This window comes from Sander vitreus, chromosome 23, assembly GCF_031162955.1.
Source record: "Sander vitreus isolate 19-12246 chromosome 23, sanVit1, whole genome shotgun sequence".
In the NCBI taxonomy this organism is placed as follows: domain Eukaryota; kingdom Metazoa; phylum Chordata; class Actinopteri; order Perciformes; family Percidae; genus Sander; species Sander vitreus.
Genome location: NC_135877.1, coordinates 8,661,809 through 8,687,580, shown reverse-complemented (window position 1 = coordinate 8,687,580; position 25,772 = coordinate 8,661,809). Strand labels below are relative to the sequence as shown.

General features: G+C 40.6%; 1 protein-coding gene across 1 annotated transcript in view; it reads right to left on the bottom strand.

The window, feature by feature from the left end:
* Window positions 1-25,772, bottom strand: part of LOC144512059 (chemokine-like protein TAFA-5) — a 98,181-nt gene that overhangs the window by 12,234 nt on the left and 60,175 nt on the right. Inside the window, exon 3 of the mRNA XM_078242611.1 lies at window positions 5,871-5,998. Within this exon, the coding sequence (XP_078098737.1) occupies window positions 5,871-5,998 (128 nt within the window). The remainder of the gene's footprint in view (window positions 1-5,870; window positions 5,999-25,772) is intronic.

The window sequence follows — 25,772 nt, the reverse complement described above, 5'->3', positions numbered from 1 at the left end:
GAGAGAAACACGGACAATCGAACAGACAGACAGTGACAACATACATACTACATAGGCCTACGTACATACTGTAGAGAATGACAGTAACAGCATACAAACGGCATAAATAAAAAAAAATTATAAACGTGTGCTCTTTAAAAAGTAGAAAGCATTGTTTGCCAGTTACATTAAATGTTTAAAAATCTGCTACAGGGGCTGCATGGGCGTGGTAATGTCGGCTGGTGTGGCTGCAGTGCCGGGGGTGTGTATGTGTGTGTGGGTGTGTGTGGTAGTAAAGAGAGAGAATGGGAGAAGGACGTTTGTGTGAGGTGGACCTGGTCACCACAGACCCAAATCTTCTCAGCTGTTGCTACTGTCATATGCTGCACTGTCTCTTCATGTGGCACATTATTTATATTATAACAAGGTAATGCAATGTGTAATCAAGTGATGACTGATTAACAGTAATGTAAATGCTAAATGCCCAAATACCTGTTGATACTACAACAATGCAAAGTATAGGCTCTTAACCTTGCAATTTTGCACCTATCATGTAAGACTCAATTTCTCCATTTCTTTGCACAAAACTCTCCAGAAAGTGCCATTTAATGGTTTATTTTTCAAAAAATGTCCCGGGGGTGCATACTAGCGCAGCGTCATGGGTGCAGCGTATATTTTCCTGCTTTTTTGCCATTTGCCAATCACACCTATGAGTATGCACTCCAAAATTATACATATGGCAGAATTGCCACTGGAGATCAGTAGCGGTTTATAAAATCAACTATTGATGGTGACTACATAAACAGTATGATATAACGCTAGGGACTGAACTAGTATTACAGTATGTACAGTATTTAAAAAAAAAAAAACGTAATTTAAACAGATGATTTGATATACTTGGATAAGCAACACAGTGTTTAGATGTATGCTTTATTGTTTGTTTTTTCATTTTTACAAGAGAAAAAGGGGCCTAGTGAGGGTTTAGTAAACGGTCAATTGCCAGAACATTTGAACATTTGTTATGTTTTGACAGATCTCTCTGGCCAGTATATGTAGTGATTATCATTTTTATGCCCATATGGGTTGTCATAAAGCATGCTTTTTGGCAGACATCCGCTTTTATGTACTCAGGTAAAACAAGAAAATAAAATAAAGTGGTTACTAATGGACATGCAGCTGAGTGTCCGTGTGCATTTTATTGTTTCATTAATGCAGTTAAGCTCATTTATAGTCTTAGAACTTGATATGGTTTATCTGAGGAATTCCATTTATTGTTAGGTCAATCCTTTAGAGGAGAAACTTGTCACTGTATTAGTGAGACTCTTGATACTGAAATGAATTATGTGCTTCACAAGTGCACCTCTGTTTGATATGTGTCCTTTTCAGCTGCGGTTGACGTGCGCTGCTAATAAAAGAAACCTCGCTCAAAACGTCACTGTCACCAATAAGCAATGTACATATCAATCTTCATACGTTTTTTCTGGAGCCGGCCCTAGAAAAATCCATTTGCGTTTTTTTTATTGACAGGAACAACATGTACTCTCCAATGCAGGGTCAGACTAAGATGAATGCATGGAGAGAAGAGGGACAGAGACGAGGGGAGAACAAGAGATAGATGGGGGAAAAAAAGATAGCTAGTGAAAGTGAAAAAGACTGAGGAGTCAAGCAGAGAGAAAACAGGTATGCGAGTAAGTTATTTTTAAACGGAAGCATATCAAATGGTGGCCGCTGAGAGGTAGAGGGAAAACCCACAGCATACATCTAATCTGCCTTGCAACTTGTACAGAGCCGTGTTGCCGACTAAATGTAGAGGTCAGCGGTGTCACCGTGGACAACAATCTCCCGCTGTTTGACAGAGAAAAACAAACTCTCAAACATTTGACCGATACACGCAAACCGCCTCCTGACATTTATCCAAAATAGCCCTTTATGGGGCTATGGGGCTGAGTCAGATTGACTTGGCTTAGTCAAATGCCCAGAGGGACATGTCTGTTTGTCTGCATTGATGTTTTTCGCACAAACACCTGACAGACAGGTCGGACATGCTCACTGGACTGTGTACAGCCCAGCAGTCATCCTTTGGCGATATCGGGGCGGCTGCAGTTTGGGTTTAACCTTGGAAAGCCTTAGGGAAGGGGCCATTTGTTCAAATTTAACTAAAGGGATGATAAGGAGTAAATTGTGTGTTTTGTTTTTGCCTGTCATTCTCCCTTGGGTCAGCAGATAACAAGAGGTTTATGTAATTTTTGCTTTGGAGAATCGGCCCTAAACTTTAATGCATTCTGGGCAATTTTAGGTTACACGCATGGTTGTCTATCTAAAACGACTTTCCTCAACTTGCCCGAGATTAAAGAGAGTGGTCACATTAGGCCATTTCCTCCATCACATGAATAAATATGTTTAGAAGAATTTTAAACAATGACCCCAAGTCTGCATGTTGCCAATTATTAGAATCCTTGACAGTGAAAGCTGCTTAAACACACACACACACACACACACACACACACACACACACACACACACACACGGACAGGCACAGATGAGTGCACATAGCTGTCCAGCCATTTGACTAGCTGTCACTGTGCTTAAAGTAGCCAATGAAACAAGCAAGAAATACCTGTCACGTCTTACATATTGTCAGTCTAAGCCTATGAGAAGTACATTGACTGACGTCCTAAGCAGGATATGAAATGTGTATGTAGGCCAAAGCCATAGACAGTATATAAGAATGGGCCAACAGATCCCGTTGCTCTGGACGGAGACCAGTGAAGGCCATTAGAAGCACTTTTCCGGTGACCGCTGAGCGTTACTGCGCAGCCTCCAACTGAGAGAGACGACGTAAATGTGCCGTGAGCAACGTGTCTGAAAGTTGTAAGTTTTCTGGTAGCTGTGCCAAGAGAAATCTCAATCATTCCCAATCTAGCAGAGACGGAGAGCGTAGGTATATGTAAGGAGATAACATGGACACAGGCTAATTATTGCTAACTAAAATGCTAGTTAACATTAGTAATTAAACTTAAACAGCTAATGTGAGACGAAACTGCCTGCGAGCTTCTCCTGTACTGTACGGTAATTCCTCTACTATGTGACAGTAAGTCGCGTGGTTATGACACAATCGTTAGCCAATTTTTACAAAAACGTCTGCTACGGAGCCATAACGTGAGGTACAAGGTAATGGAGCCTTTTATACATTGTCGTGTTTCTTTAGAAATAAACAATGGACAAATAGAGTCTTTAAACGCTTCAGATGTAAAGTTATTCACTGTCAAAGTGGCACCAAAATGAATGGGAGTCAATGGAATGCTAACGGGAGGTGATGGCTTATTAGCATCAAAATGGCGCCATAGGAGGTTCGCGGTCCGAGGAGAAGCTTACCCCCTTGGCCAAAGTGTACAGGGCAACCCTTTGCAGGACAGCAGGGACAAACATTCATAACTCTGAATATGCAAATAGTTGAAAACATCAGTAAGAGCATGTTAACAAAAACGTAAGAATGTGCATGCATCACATCTATTAGCCTTCCAATGCACAGTGACCTTCGCATTTGCATACTCAACCCCCTCCAACACAACACTAGCTCTTATATCTGTCAAACATAACAAATGGATCCAGCTATATGTTGCCTATGGGTGTGTGTGTGTGTGTGTGTGTGTGTGTGTGTGTGTGTGTGTGTGTGTGGGCTATCTGCCTGCCCAGATAACAAATTACAATGTAGGTGGAACATGTCATGGCTGTCACCTCAGTCTTCACAACCAGGTATATTCAGGTTGGTGTCAGGCCGCTGAGAGACTCAGAACACAGTAAGAGCACAGAGGCAGCAGCTGACTGATAACAAACCATATCATCTGGGTTGAGCATTTAGTGTGTGCATCTGCTATGTGTTTGTTTGGGTGCATGTATGCATCTTTCAGCAGGGAGGCATAAACAAGTTAGTTAGCTGATGACTAAATCATGGAAGATGCATTAATGATGCCCCACCGGACCTTAGCGTTCACCCATTGACATTCAAACATAGGGCAGCTGTGTTGTGTAACACGTTTCTCAACTGAAACCTATTTAATTGCTACAGTATAGACTGCAGAGCAACAGTGTTTAAGTCTCTTGTAAAGCAGTGGGAGGATGGAAAGCGGTAGGAAGGTGTGTGTGTGTGTGTGTGTGTGTGTGTGTGTGTGTGTGTGTGTGTGTGTGTGTGTGTGTGTGTGTTGGAGGTGAAGTGGAGAGGAGGCTGCTTGGAGAGCTGGAGATAGGGTTTGAAGGACAAACTTGAATGAATGGGCGGCATCTTAGCGAATACAAGTGGTGGCTCCCCATCTGCTGCCATCATTAACATTAAGAACGTCCCTAATTCAAGCTAATTGCTGGTGATGAGGAAGTAAACAAACCGAGTACAGTTTGTGTAGATGAGCTGAAGACGAGGAGGGCGGGAGAGAAACATTTTGAAGGGATTGTGAAGTGAATGCCCAATTGGTTTTCTTGCTGCTATCAATGTACTTGCGGCTGGCAGTGTGCAAGCTGTTCCAAAGTTACAGTGTATATATATATATATGTCAACAGTTGGAGACGAGGCTCAAAGATGCAATCAAGAAGTAGCAGCAATAATGGTACATTTCAATTTTCTTGTATTACCCAAGAATCTCCAGAGTAGGTTGTTTAAAGCAGCACTACTACCCAATACTTTCAAATTAACAATGTCCAAGGACTATGTGTAATGTTAAAAGGTTGCCACCCTTAGTGACTCTGTAGTTCCATTTGGTTCAATGAAGAATTTTAGCGTCTCAGCTCGTAGTTTTGGTTTATGGCCCAACACCTTTCAGTGAAACACCTCTGATAAACCCACATATGCTACCTGCCACATTTTCCATGGGATTTGGTGGAGACCAAAACAGAGCTAAAAGAGGAATGATTATTGGACTTAAGTGTTTGCTAACTTGTTTGCCACATCAACTTTAAAAGGTGTAATAATCTGTAATAGCAATTTGACTCAGTGTCAATCTAAACTTTGCTAGCATTAGCTTACATTAGCCACCATTAGCTACTGGTCATACCAGACCAAGTGAGGCTGTAGCAGCAAAACCCATGAGTGTATTGAACTGAGTAAGGGTGCCTTTTATTGCTTACAATTTAAACTATTTATTATTTACTATTAAAAGGAACTTAATCTAGCTTTAAGTAGATGACTGCTCATCTACTTAAAGCTAGATTAAGCAGTATTCAACGTGACTAAAAACATTTTGCAGTCTCTAAGTACACACTGCCATGGCAGGCAGTCTGAGAATGAAAATGTTTCAAACAAAATAAGTCTATCACAAAAATCACCATAAAAGCAGTAGCCGAAAACAGCGTTTTAAATGTAAATTGACTGCATTTATATAGCGCTTTTCTAGTCTTAAAGACACAATGATACACTGGTGGCTAAGGCAGCCATGTCACCTGCTCATCAGATAAACATTCATGCACATTCACACCGATGGCGCAGCATCAGGAGCAATACGAGGTTCAGTGTCTTGCCTAAGGACACATCGACATTTAGAAGGATCGAACCACCGACCTTCCTGATTAGTAGACAACTGCTCTACCACCTGATCCACAGCTGCCCCTAAAATAAGCTTTTATATGTGCCTGTAAATGAGAGCTCTTTATGGGGGCCAATACTCAAAAGTCTTTTTATTATCCGGTATAATGATTCAGTTTGTTGAAATGGCCTCTAACTAATGTTTAGCAAGCAAAAGTGTCTAACCATTACCAGAGATTTACAGAAAATGTGTCATTTCTGATTTACACCACAATTGATTTTCTATGCAAATGCTTCATTTTCAGCTCTTATAGTCATGTTGTTCTCAGTGCCACTGGTTTGTGTAGCCTGGGGGGGGTAAAAGAGAACCTGAACTCACCGTGGTGGTTTTGACTCGGCCTCCGGGCTGTGTACAAGTCCAGCCAGATTTATTGACTAACAGGTCACAGCCTTCATCCTCCAAGCATGGCACCATCTCACACCACTGCTTTTTCCGAACAATACCAGCTGCAGAGAACACAGGAAAAGAGAGAAAGAACGATTAGAGAGGTTAGAAAAATAGCAGGAATAAACAGATAAATGGGAAGTGCTAGAGAGAGGCGAATGCCGAGATGTAACGTTTAAAATAGAGAGAGTGGGTTGAGGGATGACAGATGGAGTTAGACAGATATGGGCAAAAATGTAACACGATGGAAAATGATGGAAAAGGGGAGATTTGAGAAAAATGTTGAAATACATTTAAATGGAGTGAAAAAAGATGGAAGGATGTAGAAGGGTGGATTGGAAGAGAGATGAGCGATGCAGGTGGATGAAGAGCAATGAAGTAAAGATACAATTGAGAGATATGGGAGCAGGGGATGACAGGGAAAGATGAGGGAAAGATGGAGAGAATCAGACAGATGGAGAGAGCTGTGATCAGTCAGGTAAATAAAATCAAACATCGCAAATGAGATTTAGCAGGTTTACAGCCCTTCTTGCATTCTGTGAAATTTTAAACCAAAACATATTTGGTAGCTTCTACCACAAGGGACAACAAATATTTTATATTGGCTACAGTTTTAGAAATCTGTGACATTTTAACGCATTCCACAAGACTTTGTCGTAACATGTTGTAATTTCTATATTTTTTACACCCGAGCTTGTTTTCACCTGACAGCAAGGAGTTTGTGCACTTACTGTACTCTGCTCTGTTCTTTAAGATGCCTGTCCCTCCAAAAAAGCTTTTCAAACCAATCAGATGCTAAGGCAAGCACAATGACAGTACCTCTTACTGCAACTTGTGAATGTTAATTATCAATGAGCATTTGAAAAAGACGTTTTTACATTAAATCTGTGCTTCTGATAACATATCAGCACAAGACTAAGTAATAACAGCCAGAATGAAGGCACAACTCAAAATATAAAAGCAATCCCCTTACCACTTCCAAAACATTAAAAGGTACTGTGTGGAAATTATTTTTTTGTAAACAAATATTATTAAAAGAGTTCATGAAAATAATGGCTGTTGGGGGAAAAAGACAGAAAGAAAAAGTGAACAAGAAGTTAAGGGTCATTATTTAAGTGGTGTAATGAGGTGCTTTTTCTTGTAATAAGAAACACCTCTAAAGATAAAGTGTCTAATACCAGCCATGTGTCTCGGGTTGGTTCACAATGTTCAGTAATTGCATTTAAAAGGATTCAAGAATGAAAAGAAAGCAACACATGACCACTTAAGTACGTATGATATGACCTGAGATACAAGGTGAGAAAATGAAGACAAAGTACAGAATAAACATATCAGGATAACATTCTTGACCATTACATAACATGTGCAAAATAAAGGAAGACAGATGCATTTGAGCTCATATTTGTATGCATTTATGGATGGAAAATAGCATTCTTTAATGGATAACAGTAAAACCCAGAATGAATTATAGGCCATACATACATCATTTTATCTTTGCCATGGCGTTCATGGCATGCTGGCTCTCTTATACAGCATGTGAGAATTGTGCTCAGCTCCATATCTATAAATTTGCTCTAAGGGCACCTTCAGTAGCTGTCATAACCTCACATGTAGATCATCAGTGAGCACCGTACCAAATGCTAATATCTGTTCACCATGAACAATATCTTTAAATCAATCAATCAATCCATGAAATGTGTATACCTTCTTAAGCCCCACATGGCTAAATAATGAAAGTACTATAAACACTGTGTCAGCACAGTAAAGAGTAAGCTTGAAATTGACACAGTTAAAATGTAAAGCATTATTATTGTTGAGTGCATTTTGCTGACATGCTACTTGAGGTTCAATTGCTTGTAGTTTGCCTCAAGGCTAGCTTCAAAAAAACAATCTAAAAACATGTGCAACTTGAATTTTCACTTCAGGGACAAAGTTACATGTGTGGAACAATGCCATTTCAAAGAGCTCAAACATCTGAAATTGAGTAAGTGTTGTCAGCAGTATTTATTTTCTTCTAGATCAGCTATGCTACACAACTTGCACTCTGCAAAGCATATATAACCCTATTCCCCTGCCAGTTCCTGACAAATATCAAAATGAATTGCTATGGACGCCATACAGTTTACTCATTAAGCCAATCAAATAGAGAGATCTGTCTGCTTTCCAAAACCAACAATCTGAAAAGTGTGCCTAGTTCATGCAGCTACTTGCCAGGTGGGTGGGGGTGAGAAAGTAGGCAATAGTTTATCTTTTTTTAATTCCTCACAACTACTTCCTTCACTTTTCATGTGTACAATAGATTGCAACATCATGAACGCTTTCGAGGATTGCCCGATAGTGTACGTCGTTATCCCTATTTGAACAATTATTGAGTCTCGTGCCTCCTACCCCACCTTCAAGTGTGGCCATTTGAAACAACGATAAAAACATTTGCCATCAGATGTAGTTAAACAACACTCCTTACAAACTAGTTTATTTCAAGTATACCCTGGTCTTAGCACCTTTCTCTGATTAGATTGTCCCCACAGGTGTTCCTCAAGGATGCGTTCTTTCTCCCCTGCTTTTCTCCATACACAAAAATGTTGTGCATTGTCAGCCTTCTTAGACCCCAAAGGTCACAAGGAGCTTGTCAAGAATACAGAATGAGGGTAAATAGAATTGGTCCTACCTATAGAACAAGTTAATCAACACTAAAGGGCAGGGAAAGAAGCTGGTCACTGGCAACAGTAAATGAAAACAATGTTCTGGGACAATGTTGCTCAAATTTGACCATAGATCACTGACTAAGCATGATCTTATGTCATCATTTCATGATAGGGAAATATCACAATCAAGCAAAACAAGTGAACTGAGGCAGACTCAAACTGCAGTACCAATCTACAATCAAAAAAGCAATCCAGTTTTTCAGTGACCCCCACCCATCCTCTGAATTAGCATACCAGATGCTGCCTTCAAGCCAAAGACTTTAAGTTCCAAGTTCAAGACATCCTTTACTCTCTCTAACACCCATGCACGCTATGACTCCCCGAGCCCTCGTCTTCCCCTTTTTAAAGAACCTATTTTATCTTTTTAAAATTGATCACATATTCATGATTTTAAATTTGTCTTTTCTGTGGTCATATCCTGATGTGTTGTGTAAAGTAAAGACAAATTTCCATTTTATGTAAATCTAAAGGACAAGAAAGTGTTCTGAATCTGCATCTACAACCAGCTGTACCTCAGTAAGTTTAGTGTTAGGGGAGAGGGGGTGTAAAGCATGCTTCATAAATGAAAAAGGGAAGCAAGAGAGCAGAAGAGAAAATTAGAGGACATATTGAAAATGCACCATTTGCTGAGGTGAAAGGAAAAAACTTGTCAGTTGTAATAGCCCGAGGTTTGACTGTGTTCTCAAGATTTTTTTTCCCTCCTTTTCTTATTTAATCCATTACTGTGAATTTATCACATTGTCAGCAAGGTCACTTATACAATTCTCTAACCGGTTTTGTTTCGCTTCTAAATTATCCAATCCAGTGGGGTGACCCTCAGCTGATGAAGATGTATAGTGGCGCCAGGTAAATAATATTAATGAGGGAATGAATGCTGTTAAAAGTGCTCCTCTCTGCATGTGTGTTAGAGATGTCATTTTTTACAGAAAGAACAATAAAACAGCTCTATCGGTGATGACTCTGTTCCCAGTATTTTACTTCTGCTGTACCTTGAACGCAACTGTTTCCAAATTTCCATCTTCTACATCCACACTCCCATGTTAAACAAGCATCATGTTGCTGCTGTTGAGACCTAAAAGATTACAGTTGTGTCGGATGAATGATTTAAAATGTAGCAGCACAGACATCTCATGTTGACAGAACACATTTCCACATTTGTGCCATTGACAAATATAAAGTTATAACAATAATAACAACAACTTCAAGCTGCTCTAATCTATTTTTATAGCAATAATGAATCAAATGGCGATGGGTAGTGCGAAAGGTTTGTTTGTTGTGACAAAGCTCCAAATAATTACCATCCAGGTAATCATTTGTTATTTACAGCTTGTTGCGCTGTTCACAAGTGGCAAGAAAAAATTATCAAATAATGCAGGTTCCAACTCCTGCATTCTGAAATGAAAGCTTTTATTAGCACCCTAGCTTGATTTTGTCATTGTAAAACAAAATGATTTAATGATTTTAAAAGGAATACTGCAACAAAAAAAGCATCAAACACTCACACCTGAAAGGTGGCTCCGAAAAAAAAATGTGTAGCTTGCTTTGTGTCCTACTGTCTTGGATTCATAGTAGTAACAAAGGATTCCAAGTGACCCAGTTTCACAGTGAAATAAAAGTATCAAAATCCAAAGAAAGTACTTCTGCAGCATAATCCACTTTTTTGCTATCCATCTGTAGTTCCCCAACACTCATATTTCCACCAAATCATGGCTAAATGACATGGCTAAAACAGATAAAAACTGTGAATGTAACCATATTTTGGCATAGTTGGGCTTTGACATTCAGCTATGGTAGTTCTACATTGAAGCTCATATCCAAATTTGTTCAACATACCCAAAACGTAAAGAATTGTCTCACACAACGGTTCAACAGATTGTAAAGCTACTATTTGTTGCAGGATTACGACTACCAGTCAAACTATTTTATTCGCACCATTTTTTTTCTTCTTCTATATCTTATTCTTATATTCATTCCGACTTCATGGCCAGACAGTCTGATTGAAAATGCAGCAGCCTGTATGTTGAATTCCCAAATTTTGAAAGATCACACAGACTAGTTCAATAACTGTGATTTACCATGTGAGCAATCAGAAACCTTAAAGACAAGTTAGGACACAGCCCTCATCTGTCACATTTGGATTCGCGTCACTAACTAAACTCATCTCCCAGCAACATCTTGGCTGATAGTGACACTCTGTTACCGTTCAACCATATCACTAGTATGAGGGCAGTGGCTTGTGTTGAAACTCATAAGATTCAAGGTTGATATGAAATAGAAACATCCCTTAAACATGCACCCACACATGCAGGCAGCCAGGGACAAACACACCAGTGAGCACAGGCGTGGACAGAAATAAACACACGTTTAATGCTATGTGCAAGGGAAGGTATCAGCCGTGGTTTCATCAGCGGGAGATAAGAAGGAGAGAGGAAGAGAACATTATTACACCCTCCCTTGGACACTCATCTTCCCACCAAATGGTAGATCACACTCATGTCAACAGCCAGCATCTTGGCTTAATAAATTCTATCTAATGCAATGCCAAGCCTGAGATGGCAGGAGAAAGGTATGTGTGTGTGTGTGTGTGTGTGTGTGTGTGTGTGTGTGTGTGTGTGTGTGTGTGTGTATGTGTTTGCATTTGTGTGTGCGTGTATGTGCATGTGTGAAGATAGTAAGAAAGCAGACAAGAAAGACAGAAAGTAGACCTAAATACAGATCAGATATGGTATAATAATTGCAGTGCAGCACTCTTCAAGAGATGGTGCTAAGATAAGAAGATGTGCTAAGACAATTACAAACTGTACGGATCAGATGTGGCCTGGGCAGGTAGCAGAGTCAACAGCATGTCAAGGGCTACTGATGTTGGACACCAGATAAGTTGGAATGTTGGGACAGTCATTACCGCAGCGGCTCGGGTTCGACTCCAACCCTTTGCTGCATGTCGTCCCCTATCTCTTTACCCTTTCCTGTCAAAATTGGCAGCTGTTGGGTTTTGTTTTTGTGTCACATTAGTTAATGTGGTGGTGCACAACACTCTGTATGCCTGTGTGATTCTGTGCAAGGACTGAACTGCTTTCTGCTATTACTTCTTATTCACTACAATGAGCTGGGGGCAAAATGGGGCTCTCAAACACACACTCACATACACTTACACACATAAACCTAATACACACAAGCATTCACATGCATTTTCTTTCTATTTGTCAAATTGTTGCCATTTCTGCCCACCTTTGCTCGTCATGCTGTGCAGGCCTCTCCATGCCCAGTAATGGCAAGTCAATTAGCCTTTTAAGCAAATGAACGGTCTTCAATTCACAAATCTTTTTCACTGAATTATCCCTCTATGTAGTTCTTCTTACTATAAATGTGCACATGTCCCTGTATCACAGGAAAGCATGTGCACATATGCATGCACACAAAAAGCATTTTTGTCATTCGTGGTTGCTTTTATGCTGCACGACACTTCATTTCAATTGGTGAGAATAAGGATGTCAGCTAAGTAACAGAAAAGCTACAACACGCACATGCACACTAATGTACAACCAACATTTGCAATCTACATTATGAAAACACACCCACAGAGAAGCACACACGCAGAATAATCCCGGACATGTCAGGCAACAAAGTCAAACAAAAGACGGCTTGAAAAAGCCAACTGAGTGCCATTAAGACTCCGAGATCTGCTTTCATCATGGAAATCCCCTCCCATGTCTCCGTTTACAATGGATCTACTATCTGGATAATTAACTGTACTATCTGACCTGCCGTGGTAGGCAGACGTTTCCCTAAACCTGAATTGAGCCTGGCAGGAATTAGAAGGAAACTCAGAGGAATGTGAGAGGAAAAACCCTATGCAAAGAAATAAATCCCTGCACTTTGTAATTAGCCACCAGCTCTCTACCCCTTTTCCTCTCAGCTCATCTCAGCTAATTTCCCCTTGTCTCTGCCTCCCTCAACCACTATTTTCTCCTTCTATACTCTGTCTGCCCTCTATTTCTACCCTTACCCTCTTCATCCTGTCTACCCTCTTCTGTTTTTCTCTCTTCACCTCTTTTTCTTTCCATCCCATGCTTGTTCCTTTCTAGTCTACTGCATTGCCTGAATTTCATAAGATTATTCCACCCGTTTGGCGGCCTTGATGAGTATCTGCACACTAAAAGCTGTCAAGCCCCTTTTTAAAAAGCCCAAGGTTTTTTTTGGTGAAGTGAATTTGTGTCCCAAATAGCTCCTCTGCACTCATGAAACTTCAAGAGGCAGAGATAATGAGATAGCATGCTGACTGACATTTCCAGACCTCAGCCCTGTGTCTGTGTGCATGCATGTATGCTTGTGTGGGTGTCTCCAGTGGTGTGTGTGTGCGTGTGTGTGTGTGTGTGTGTGTGTGTGTGTGTGTGCATAAGGGAGAGTAACTAATAATATTTTGCCCATGCACCATGAAAATAATATATATGGTAAAAAAAACATGAGTACATGTTATATGCCTCCTTTCTGTATCTATGCTATTTTTAAAACTTTGATATTTCATTTTGATAAAAATGAAGAAAAAGGAAACAGAAGCTTCAGAGTGATATTCACTGCTTAAATTTTCCAAAACAGAGAACTGCCTCTTTGAAATAGTTTGATGTGCTTAATGAACATATTTAATGTGAAAAAGGGTAATGCAACTTGGTTCAGTTTAACAGGAAAAACTGAAATTAGAGTTCTCCGTTGAATTAATGTTAAAGTCTGCAACAGACAATTGCTCTCTTTCAGCCTCTCTTTATTTCCCTTTCTTCTTTTTTCCTTCCTTCTTTCTTTCATCCTTGATAAATGAAAATGCTAGAATTTGTCGTAATAGTTTGCTTCATTCCAACAAGATAAATGTTTCAGTAGAGGGGTGTTACTCCTGAAGGAATACTTTGCTTTCATGCAGAAAGTTAGATGACACGATTAGTATTATTCTGTCCCTTAAGTATGAAACTAGACACAGGACACCGTTAGCCTAGCTTAGCATAAAGACTGGAAACAGGGGAAACAACCAGCCTGGCTCCTTCTAAAGGTAACAACATCTGCCAATCAGAACCTTTAAAGCTCACTTATTAACAAGTTGTATCTTGTTTGTGTTAAGCTGTTTCCCCCTGTTTCCAGTCTTTGTGCTAAGCTAAGGGGTTAGCTGAGAGCGGTATCGATCTTCTTGTCTAGTTCTTGGAAAGAAAGCGAATACAAAATGTCAACTAATTCTTTAAAAATCAGCCTTTCATACAACATCCTCCAGAATTCAGGCCTGTTTTAGAAGAAACTACACTCTGCAACCTAGCAGAAATTCTTGCCGATTCCTTTTTCTCAAGAGTGAAACAAAAAAATATATGTAATTACCAATATTTGAGTCTGTGATAACATTTCACATACTAATATTGATTGCCACTATCAATATTCCTATATTTACACTTTCTTTATCTGCTCAAAATACTTTTTGTGTGGTTAACGTCTTCATTCACTTTTGGAATTTCCAAATCTAATATCTTTCAAAATATACAGACTGATACATATTGATTACGCATTTTATTGTGAAAAACCTGAGACTCATGCCATACTAAGTCTCCCTTTCCAAATCTCTACAAGGAAGTACACATCGCTGCCTCCAGCTACATCCTTCTTTTGCCTGCATACTATTTATGCTAGGTGCCATCGTGGTGCATACCTGGCAGGTTTTGTGGCGTGCCATTGCCCCGGGCTTGTTTTTCTTCAGTGTGTGTGTGTGTAGGTATATACAGGCCACCAGGTACTGCTGATATCGTTCATTCGCAGATGTGCTCTGACATTTTCTCACAGCTGAACGCCAAGAGCAACCCCTGATTTGTGGACGTACAGACACACACACATGCATGTGCCTTCCACTAGAGAAACACACACAAAGAAGGAGAGCCCAAAGGCACTGTGAGCCAGAGGAGGAAATGTCAGTGTGAACAGGAGTCTGTGGAAAAGAGATTGTTTTACACCAGTGTCTACAGAGACACCAGTACATCAGCAGTGAATAGTAAACGCTTGACACTTGAAAGCAGCTGGCGAACACAAATTTACCTATTACATACTCCGATACAGAAAAAAATATTTGCATTAAATTGCTATTTCATCCATGTGATTTGGGGTTTATTGATTAACATATTAATCTAATAGAAAAATAAAAATCAAAACTTAAAGTTAGAAGGCAAATGTCACAATCTATGCCCAATATGATACAAAAAGGATCAGGAACTCACACAATAGACGCCAAGCTGCTTATCCATCAAAAACATTGAAATGGGAGACGGTATACAGTAGACGTTAAAACAGAAGTTACTTACAAAACTGTGGTTCAATAAATAAATAGATATATAATAAGGCTGAAACATGTCAGATGTCAAGAGGTGTTTTCAAGCTAAAACGGGGAGCTAAGCTGCACTTTAAAACTTGAGATAGTACAAAAATAAGTTGCTTCATTTTAACACGGAGCACATAATGGATTGCAAAACTAAAGTGAACACTTCAGCCCATCACCATATCATTACTATCTTTAGTTCTTTTTTTCTATCTCAACCTCTTGGAGACTCACCGCCCTGCGTGATGTGCCAAGACTGAACTGTCTGTCTGTCGGGGGCGACTTATAATAAGTGCAAAAAAAAAAAGAAGAAGAAAAAACTGTTTGCTTATACTGCCATTATCAGCAGCTGAGTGAACAAGTCGTAAACAACACAAGGAGCGAGGAAATGTGACAAATGGACTTGCACAGCAGCATGAGAGTATGGTGCTGTAATGATGGGTTCTGATGACAGTTGTTACCGTGATGTGGCCGACGGTAATGAAAGTGACTACGTTGAAGTTGATGATAAATGACATAGTGACATACTTAGATTAAAGTACAACAATGCCTTCAGGCTGCAAACCAAAATAAACACACTGATGTAATTAGTTCCTATAGTATGCCTTCTGTTGACTGCTCATGTGTGTACTGACGTATGAGTGAGGTGTGCGTGTGTACGGGTGTGTTAATGTAAGCTAATGCATGCTCCTGGATGCATGTGAGCACGCATTAGTGTCCGTTGATAAAGAGTTTGTACAGCTGATGGAGGCCCGGACCCTCAAGACAACCCTTCTCCTTCCTGGATGTTGATGATTCTTGTCTATTTAGCCTTATTGACCTCTACATCCTAACTAATCCGCCTTAAATTATGCATAACCTTTTACTTGGCAGAGCTCCCCATAAATCTGTTTATTCCCTGTTTGCTCCCTTACAAAGCCCACTAAACAAATTCCATTAAGCAAAACAGCAGTACAGCATGAATGATAATTCAACTCAGTACAGTCCCCAAAGCAGATAAGAGCATAATCATTGCTGTTATGTGTAAGGCAGCTTATAAAAGAATCTGGTTAGTGCTTATTATTTTCAGGTCATTTGGTCTTTGTGAATACTCAGCAGTGAATGTGTGTGCATGTTTCCATGTGTATGTCCATAACGTTTTGTTTGTGCATATGGACATACACATACCAAGAATATAGAGGTAATTAAAAAATGTAAATACACTGAATGGCTATTGCAGAAAAAATACCATAAATAGTATTAAAGATGGGGTTTGTTTAATCAAGGGACTGTATGGATGTTATTGGGGTGAGGGGTGGGAGGGTTAATCTTATATTTCAGTTTATTTAATTTTATTTTAAAATAGCAAGGCCTACCCCACCATTATTAAAATTCTCTTTAGACGCCTCCCCCTACACCTAAAAAAACTGCCACACTCTCCCCCTAATATCTTAAATTATAACACTGAGTTGGTACAACTTGTTTCACAATAAATAACTAATTAGGCCTTATGTATTAATTAAAAAATAATTGTCACCATTGCTGCCAATTGGAAATGGACTTCCAAATGTATGGAAAATATAGCAAAATGATAAATATTCCATCACTTATCTTGAACGTTTTTCTTCTTTTGTAGACCTAATATAAAGATCCAAGTGTCACACAACTAGAAATATTGGTTCTGTTAGCTTATTGACTGTAATAGGAAAAATAAATCTCCGAGTCAGAATTGTTGTTTTCTGCATACGGCAAAGAACCATTGCGCATTTCTTTTTTTAATTAATCACACAGGAGGAGGTTGAAATATTGATTTAGGGTGAGAAAAAGTTTAAAGGCCCTTCTGTGCTCTCCCAAAAAGTCAGACTACCTTTCCTTCAGCAAAAAGAATGCATACACAACCCTCCCCCTTTTTGATCCCTCTCCCCTGTAATAATTTATATACAATCCCTTAAAAGGTTCAAACTTTTCTAAATAGTCTGAATACGCTTCTAAATCTGCAGAAAATCTGTCTTTAACCAATCAGTATCAGCTAAATGCCCAAAAATGAAATATGAAATATTTATAGAATGTGGGATTTATTATTGATAATAAAAAAATAAAAAATAAATATGTTTAAAGCTTTTCACTCTGCCTGAAGCTTGTGGTCGTGCCTTTTTCATTCTGGCTGCAGGCTGGGCGTTGTGAGCTGCAGAGTGGCTCTGTAAAGCCTTTCTTTTACTTTTTATTTGCCACTAGCTAAGAACTCATTACCTATTCAGCTGCTACAGTGTATGATAATTTAATAATTAGAGCAAGAAAACAAAATGAAACAGTAATGGAATATGTGATGTTTTGAGTCAAAACACTTCCCTGCTTTAGATAATTACCTTGGTAAAAAGAAGAATAAGCTTGCAATGTGTCAGGCACATAATCATCTTTGAATAAGCTTTGATTTAGAAAAATAACAGGAGCAGCAATGAATCTAAATGATATTAGGAACATGGCAGAACAGAAGCTCATCATGGAAAAGGTTAATACAGTGAGATAAAAGAAAACTAAGTTGTTGCTGGTTATCTTTTGAACTTTTTTTTACTCAATTTTGGTATTAAAGTCATTTTTTACATCATAAGATTGTTTTTTTATTATAGAGAACACATTCCATTTCTTTTGATGAAATGCATGCTCTTTTGAATGCATGTATTGGTTGTTAAAGATTGGAGTTATATTCATTTTGTATTTTCAAATGGACAACAAATTATTTTTCATTCTCTCGAACTGACTGTGTTTAAGAAAAGTACTTTTCACAGCAGTCCCGCTGCTGTCGTTTGATTTATTTAATGCTGCCTCTGAGTGTACCTTTTCTGATGATTCATTTCATTTTTTTAAAGGCCCTCTTCTTCCGCTAATAAAAAAGACTTATCAAGCTTCATTATCCTACATACTTTCAAAATTGCACCTTTTTTCTCCTCTCTTTTACCATTTCCTTTGACAGATGCTAGCATGGAATAGGGCAAGCACAGAAAGCATGTTTATACCGGTTCCCATGTGAGAAACAGCAGCATTTAAGGACTTGTGATGAGCAGCATTTCATTGTCATGTATCAAACTGCCTCTTAACATGTCACTTTGAATGCACAATGAAAAAATAAACCAAATACTGTGTCAAGTATTAAAAGACATATTCAACTGCAATTTTAGAAGTTCACATCAAAACAACATAGTAACTCAAAAAGAGGGTATTGACTCCAACACATCCAGTGTGCACCAGGTGTCCTTCACTCAGCCGCATGTGTGCATTTCAAAGGATAAACGGGCCAAATATATCAGCCATGGTACTCGGAATTTCCAAGACCTCTCTCCATTAAGTGTGAGCGATAACAGGGCCCCAGCTGTGCTTCCTGCCACAACCGCTGCTCTGAAGACGGAGAGAGAAAGAGAGGGAGAAAGAGGTTGAACTGATCCCCCCTCCCCCACCCCAGCGGTCTTGACCCAGTTAAGATGGTTCTGTGACTGATAACCGATGCAGAGGCCGTCAGACAAGCTTTATTGAGACAATAAATGAGCCGGGACTCTAGTTCCACCGCAAGGAACATTAGTTATGTATTTAGAGTACTGCTTGGCTGAGCTCTGTATCCATCCTCCTCCACCTCCCTCCTCTTGTCCCTTTCCTCTCTATCCTTTTGGTCCTCTTTTCTTCTCTGCCTGTTTTCCACTGATGTCTGATGTCATTTCCTCCCAACCTGGCATGGCAGCGGCATCAGGAAGCAATCTAGTTCTCACTCTGACAATGCACACAATTCCTCCACCTTCGCACCCTCACTCCTTGCCAGAAAAGTGCTGAGCTACAGATCAAAATCGGGCCAATCTGCCTTTCCCTCTTGATTTGATCTTTTTTCCTGTATCAAACTTTCAAGTTTAGATTAATGTCTGAACTTTCCCCACTCCCTATTTGGTAGTATTTTTTATCTCTTCTGGCCACTGTCATTGTCTTTGTGCTGCAGGTAGCCCAGCGACAGAGAGAGAGAGGTAAAGTTAGAACGGGAATGTTGCTTGTTTGGTGTCAAGCGGAAAAAAAGCAGGATGTTTTTGCAATGGTGGAAAGTAACTAATAACATTCACACAACTGTACTTAAAGTGACTATATGTAACTTTTTAGCATTTCTGAAACTCCATCTGATAATCTTAAATGACCTGTAACAGCAAACGAGACTAACAGTGAAAAGAACGCTATTTTTATACAAATAGTTTTTATTAATGCCTCTGCCCGCGTCCGATTTTTCCCACAAAGTCACAGAATGATTTACTGCAGGTAGACGGCGCTACAGAGCACACATTCTTTCACAGATTTCTTTGTAACACCGGCAAAGCCTCAGTTATTGTATCCAGCCAGGTAAAAGGTAGCAGGAGATTTCTTTATAGAGGCCTAATATATTGTATTTTTATGTTATTTTAGAAGTTATCTGCTGTAGTTATCAGAATCAGAAAGTTTTTTTTTTGTCAAGTACGTTTTTTAACACATACAAGGAATTTGTTTTGGTGTTGTTGGTGCACGTCACACATTCTCTAGATGGAATATTAAACAATATATAAATAAATAAATATATAAAGATATAAATAAAAATAAAGAGCAAAGAGCATTACAGCAGAGAGAGAACAGTGGCATGAGGGTGGAGAGTCAGGGTGGTTTCCGGGCCTTGTTAATAAAGCTAGTGGCGGAGGGGAAAAAGCTGTTCATGTGACGTGAGGTTTTGGTCCTGATGGACCTCAGCCTCCTGCCAGAGGGGAGTGGCTCAAAGAGTTTGTGGCCGGGGTGGGAGGGGTCGGCCACAATCTTTCCAGCACGCTTCGGAGTCCTGGTGGCGTAAAGGTCCTGGAGCGGCGGCAGATTGCAGCCAATCACCTTCTCTGCTGACCGAATGACACGCTGCAGTCTGCCCTTGTCCTTGGCAGTGCTAGCAGCGTACCAGATGGTGATGGAGGATGTGAGGATGGACTCAATGATGGCTGTGTAGAAGTGCACCATCATTGTCTTTGGCAGGTTGAATTTCTTCAGCTGACGCAGGAAGTACATCCTCTGTTGTACATCCTCGTGTTCTTCACAAGGGAGCTGATGTTCAGCTCCCACTTGAGATCTTGGGAGATGGTAGTTCCCAGGAAGCGGAATGACTCCACAGTGTCAATTGTGGAGCCGCAGAGGGTGATGGGGGCAGGTGGGGGTGGGTTCTTCCTGAAGTCCACAACCATCTCCACTGTCTTTAGAGCGTTGAGCTCAAAGTTGTTTTGGTTGCACCAGGTCACCAGGTGGTCAGCCTCCCACCTGTAGGCGGAATCGTCACCATCAGAGATGAGTCCGATGAGGGAGGTGTCGTCCGCAAACTTCAGAAGCTTGACGGACTGGTGACTGGAGGTGCAGCTGTTGGTGTACAGGGAGAAGAGCTGGGGGGAAAGAACACAGCCCTGGGGCGATCCGGTGCTGATGGTCTGTGAGTCAGAGACGTGTTTCCCCAGCTTCACATGCTGCTTCCTGTCAGACAGGAAGACAGTGATCCACCTGCAGGGCATTGGTGGGGAGGCCCAGGACCCTGCTGAGGTGGGGGAGGTGGAGGTGAAGCACAGTGGCTGTAGCTGTAGGGAGATGTCCTGGGGGATGGTGTCAGGACTGTCCTTTTGTCTTTCAAATAGAACTCGTTCAGGTTGTTGGCTAGGTGTCGGTCATTGAAAAATTGGGGGGTTTTAGGCCTATAGGTGGTGATCTGCCTAAGTCCTTTCCAGACAGTCGCAGAGTCGTTAGCTGAAAACTGCAGTTGGAACTTCTCAGAGTACAGTCGTTTAGCCTCCTTCATTGCCTTGCTAAACTTGTACTTCGACTCTTTAAATCTGTCTTTGTCCCCACTCCTGAACGCCTCTTCCTTAGTCAGCCTTAGCCTTCTGAGTTTGGCTGTGAACCAGGGTTTGTCATTGTTGTAACTCACCCTGGTGCTTGATGGAACACAGCAGCCCTCACAGAAGCTGATGTATGACGTCACAGCCTCTGTGTACTCATCCAGACTGTTGGTAGCAGTCCTGAACACTTCCCAGTTAGTAGAATCCAAACACGACTGGAGATCCTCCACAGCCTCACTGGTCCACTTCCTTGATGTCCTCACTACTAGTTTGCAGAGCTTTAGTTTCTGCCTGTATGTGGGGATCAGGTGAACCATGACGTGGTCAGAGAAACCCAGTGCAGCACGGGGGGCGCCGTGATAAGCATCCCTGACTGTGGTGTAACAGTGATCCAGAATGTTCTCCTCTCTGGTCGGGCATTTAATACGCTGTCTATATTTAGGGAGTTCATGAGTGAGGTTCCCTTTATTAAAGTCTCCAAGGACAATAACTAGGGAGTCCGGGTTGGTCCGCTCCACACACAGTATCTGGTCGGCGAGCATGCGCTGTGCGTCCTGCACGTTGGCCTGCAGTGAGATGTAAACACCGACCAGAATGAATGAATGGAACTCACGGGGGGAATAAAAAGGCTTACAGTTTATGATGAAATATTCCAGGTCAGGAGAACAGTGCTGCTGGGTCACTCTCACGTCGTTGCACCAGCCACTGTTGATGTAGAAACAGATTCCTCCACCTTTAGTTTTGCCGGAGAGATCCGTGTCTCCGTCCACTCTGAAAAGCTGGAAGCCTGCCAAGTGCAGCGCAGAGTCCGGTATTAATCCACAGAGCCACGTCTCCGTGAAGCACAAAACAGCAGATGAAGAAAAGTCCCTGTTTCCCCCCAACAGCAGTTGTAATTCCTCCAGTTTGTTGGGCAGTGAGTGCACGTTAGAGAGGAATATTCCCGGGAACGGTGTGCGTAATCACTGGCAGAGACGCACAAGCGCACCGGCCCGTTTTCCCTCTCCTCCGGCTCCTCGCTGCGTGAGCAAATGTGAGCGCACTTTTGACCAGAATGTCCAAAATTTCCAGTGAAGGGAGAAGAAAAGTGGGAAATAAGTTCGATGGTGTTCCCCTGAAGTTCACGAGCTCTTCACTGGTGAATGAGATACGGGTACCATCGCAAGAAACAGTATTATGGCTGATACTGGGGCAGGACCATCACAGAAAAGAAAGAAATTAAACTAAGAACACCTTAAAGATACAGTAAAAGGGAAAGTGAAAGACAACGGGCAAAAATGAGTCAATCTCGGTTAGGCTTTCAAAAGATGGAGACAATTACGGGATTGTAAATTGTTCAAAAACGTCCCTTATGTATGTAACATGTCTATTTCTTTCATAAAATAACTTACAATGCGAGACATGGTTTTTGTCAGTAGCCGACATTAAATTACGTCCTCTTCCATTTAGCGCGGACATTTTATTCCTTTTAGTCCGAGTTTGTGTCAGCCTACTATTTTCTTTTCCCTTGTTCCCCTGTACTTGTGTAAAGCGTCATTGGGTTTCATGAAATGCGCTATATTAATATAAGTTATTAATACGGTGGTTGCTACAACAAACTCTTAATGCTTTGGCTCGTGACATAGTGACAGTGATAACGTTGTTACCCGCTTTAAATCACGATACATCCAAAATAGGCTAAGTTACCGTATACAACACTAGAAATGCAACAACATATTCTCTTATTGTAAATGAATGACTTTCTGTCTGAGCAAAATATTGATCGCAATTATACGACCTCCTGGTAATGCTAACTCAGTAATACAGTGGGCAATACAGCACCGTAAAGAAAAGGCCTTTACGACAGCAGGTGTGGTAAAAACACTACCGCTTTTGTCCAAAGCGGCCGCTACAATGAACACAAACTGAAAGTTACATATAGTCACTTAAAGTAAAATTGTGAGATACTTGTATTTCACTGAGTATCTCCACTTTCTGCTACTTTATAGGCTACTTCTACTTCACTGCTTTTTTCATTAAAATGTAAGTATTGAACATAAAAACATAAGTATTGAAGATACAATGCATTGTTATAGATTAAACAAATGGTTGTGACCCGTTTTTAGCAGGATTCTTCAGGGGATATTAAACAAAAACTGCTAAGTTGAAAAGAAAAGTGTGAAACCTAAATAAAAATGTATCACGCAGAACTTTGTCTAATCTAATCAATCTAATAATGACATATTTGATGATTTATCAGGGGCCATTTTTCTGCAGGAGTATTTTTATTCTTATAATGAAATATATTTAACATTGTAGTATTTTTACTATAAACAAAGGATCTGGATACTTCTTTCACCACTAAACATTTGTTGCCGTGACCTACTAAATGAAATTTAGAAATTCCACATTACATGCGTTTCCATTCATTATTTTGCATTTCCTGTTGCAGATTTAATGGAAAAAGTTGTTAAACTTGGGTGGAAACCTGATTATTAGCCTCTATTACTGACACAGTGCCTTTGCGCCAGGCACTCAACTTCAAATGGCTCAGCACACCACTACATATAATACCCTATTGGGAGACCCATATGCAAATACACAATTGATTTATGTGTGTTTGTGTCGGAGGAACACAAAAACAAGACTATTTCACACAGTCTTGTGTAAAACGACCAATAAAGTAATCTCCTTTGCAGAAGCCCATTGATGGTAATGAACAGTGTTATGGAGACACGGAAGAATAGACTGATGATTAGAAGGCTTATGAATTATTTCATACTCGCAGACATCATGCAATACAGCAATAACTACTGTAATTAGACGTCCTTGCCACAATAATGTTGTCTTATAATTACATTTCACAATGAAATTAGGTTAAAAAGAAACCCTCTCTTGTTCCCTCTCGCTGTACGTGTGCATTTTGTCTTGCATGTTTGTGTGTGGGCATTGTATTTAGTAAGTGTGGCTGAGCCTTGTGGAGCTTTTAACCTTGGCATTTCCAAGGATCAGTGAGGATCAATAGCAAAGGTCAGGGAAGCAATAACCTCCGGCTTGTTGTGAGGCTGGGTACAGGAAGTCTGTCAGCAGCTGCTCTGTCTTTACAGTACAGCCTCAAACCGCGAAGAACTATGCTGTGTTTGGACACGACAGACAGGCAGACATTGAGGACTTTTTGATCCTCTTCCTTGTATTCACTGAAATTTGCAATATATTTGCAGAGCGCAACCTAGGTCCTTTTGGGTTCTGATAGTAGAGAAAGGAAGAAGAGAGGCTATTAACTATAGCAGCCACAAGTGATTGTGCCACTATTTTTTTCTGAGCACAAGGGTAGTTCAGAGTCACCTTTGTCATTTTACGCGGAGCAGAGTGTCTAAGTGCTCGGCATAACAACAGGGCTTCACACAGAGTACTGTGGTGAGCAGTCGGAGGCCTAGAAAGCTGTCAGTTAGCGGCTAGCGGCCATGGTAAACCTCGGAGCCGGCCATTATGAGGTCCATCATGCGCGCTGAGGGGGCATTGTGCACCCTGGATTGTAAACAACAAATCGATAGGCTCATTTGTCATTTGGTTTGGAAGGAAACAAGTTTTTTGGGGGGGAGAGATCCACTTTTCCAATCCAAATGAACCGATCAATCTCGGCTCTCTCCTGGGGCCTCCCCTGCCAGCGAGGAGGGTGGGGAAGGAGAAGGGGAAAAAAAAGCTCTCCGTCTCCCTAGCCTCACTCATTTCTTTCCCCGAGTCTTATGTCTTTTCCTTGCTCATCTCTTTTCCGCTGTCACTAATCTTCGCTCTGCCTCCAAAGCATCTTTCTGTCCGTTTACCGTCTCCGAGTTTGTCTCCCTCTCCTGTCTCTCTACAACACCACCCACGTTGCTTTCCTGTGGTGCATTTGTAATTCAGAGAGGATGTGGAGAAAGAGTGGAGAGGAGAATGGGTTCTCCTGTTCCGCACTGATGGTATTTTGTGTTTAAGTGGGGTGCAGAATGTTCCTGCCAGACTGCTGCTGATGCTGAACGGGACTGGCAGGTGGATTATACCTCGTACCGCTTTGTCCCTGGACAAATGTAAAGGCAGCCCAACAACTCGGCACCATGGGAGAATGTAGGTACAAGGGAGGCTTGGTCTGCTTTTCTCTTTGCTCCCTTTTTTCTTTCCCTCTTTCCCTAAAGCCGTGCAACTTTTATCACAACTTCCGAGGTGGATATCTTCCTCTCTCTTATTCTCTTTACACATCTAATGTGAAATTTCACTTCCTGCTTAAACTCTCTTTCCGCTACACTAACTTCTGCCTTAAGATAAACCGAAATATTTTTAGTGCTCTTCAGACACAACAAGTACTAAGCATCATAGTCTTATTGTTATGAAACCAACCCCCAATTGTAGTACTATTCATGGTCGTTTTTCTGCAATTTTCATTCAATGTATATACCTTCTGTAATCACCTCTCTATATATTAGTTTTCATTCCCAGTTGGGGATAGATTTGCAGATATGAGCATCACTATTTACTGTTGCAAATATCATTGACTGATATCTTTAATAAAACAATGTGAGTTTGTTTGGCTGATACATTAGTTGTTCTTCTGTTTCAGTTTTAATTATACAGTATCTGACATATCTTGATGATTTTATTAAGGCTTGCATTTATAAGTCACATTTTCAGCCCCAAAACATATAAATAGCTAAAATGAAAACATTTTCACAACAAAAACACACATGAAAACTATATACATCGGCTGTAAATTATTTAAAAAAAACAACTGATTTGCTGCTATAATTGTTGGATAAGTTAACTGCTGTTTCTGAAGTGCCGGGAAAGTGCAGTTTATTTTAGCAATGGATGAACCATGCTGAGGCAGAGATAATGGACCACTCAGAATGAATCGCCTAAACAAGAGGCTTTTAAGTGCCAACGCACACAGTGATTATACAGTAGCGGAGGCCTGAAGAGTACAGATAGTTGTATCGCCATG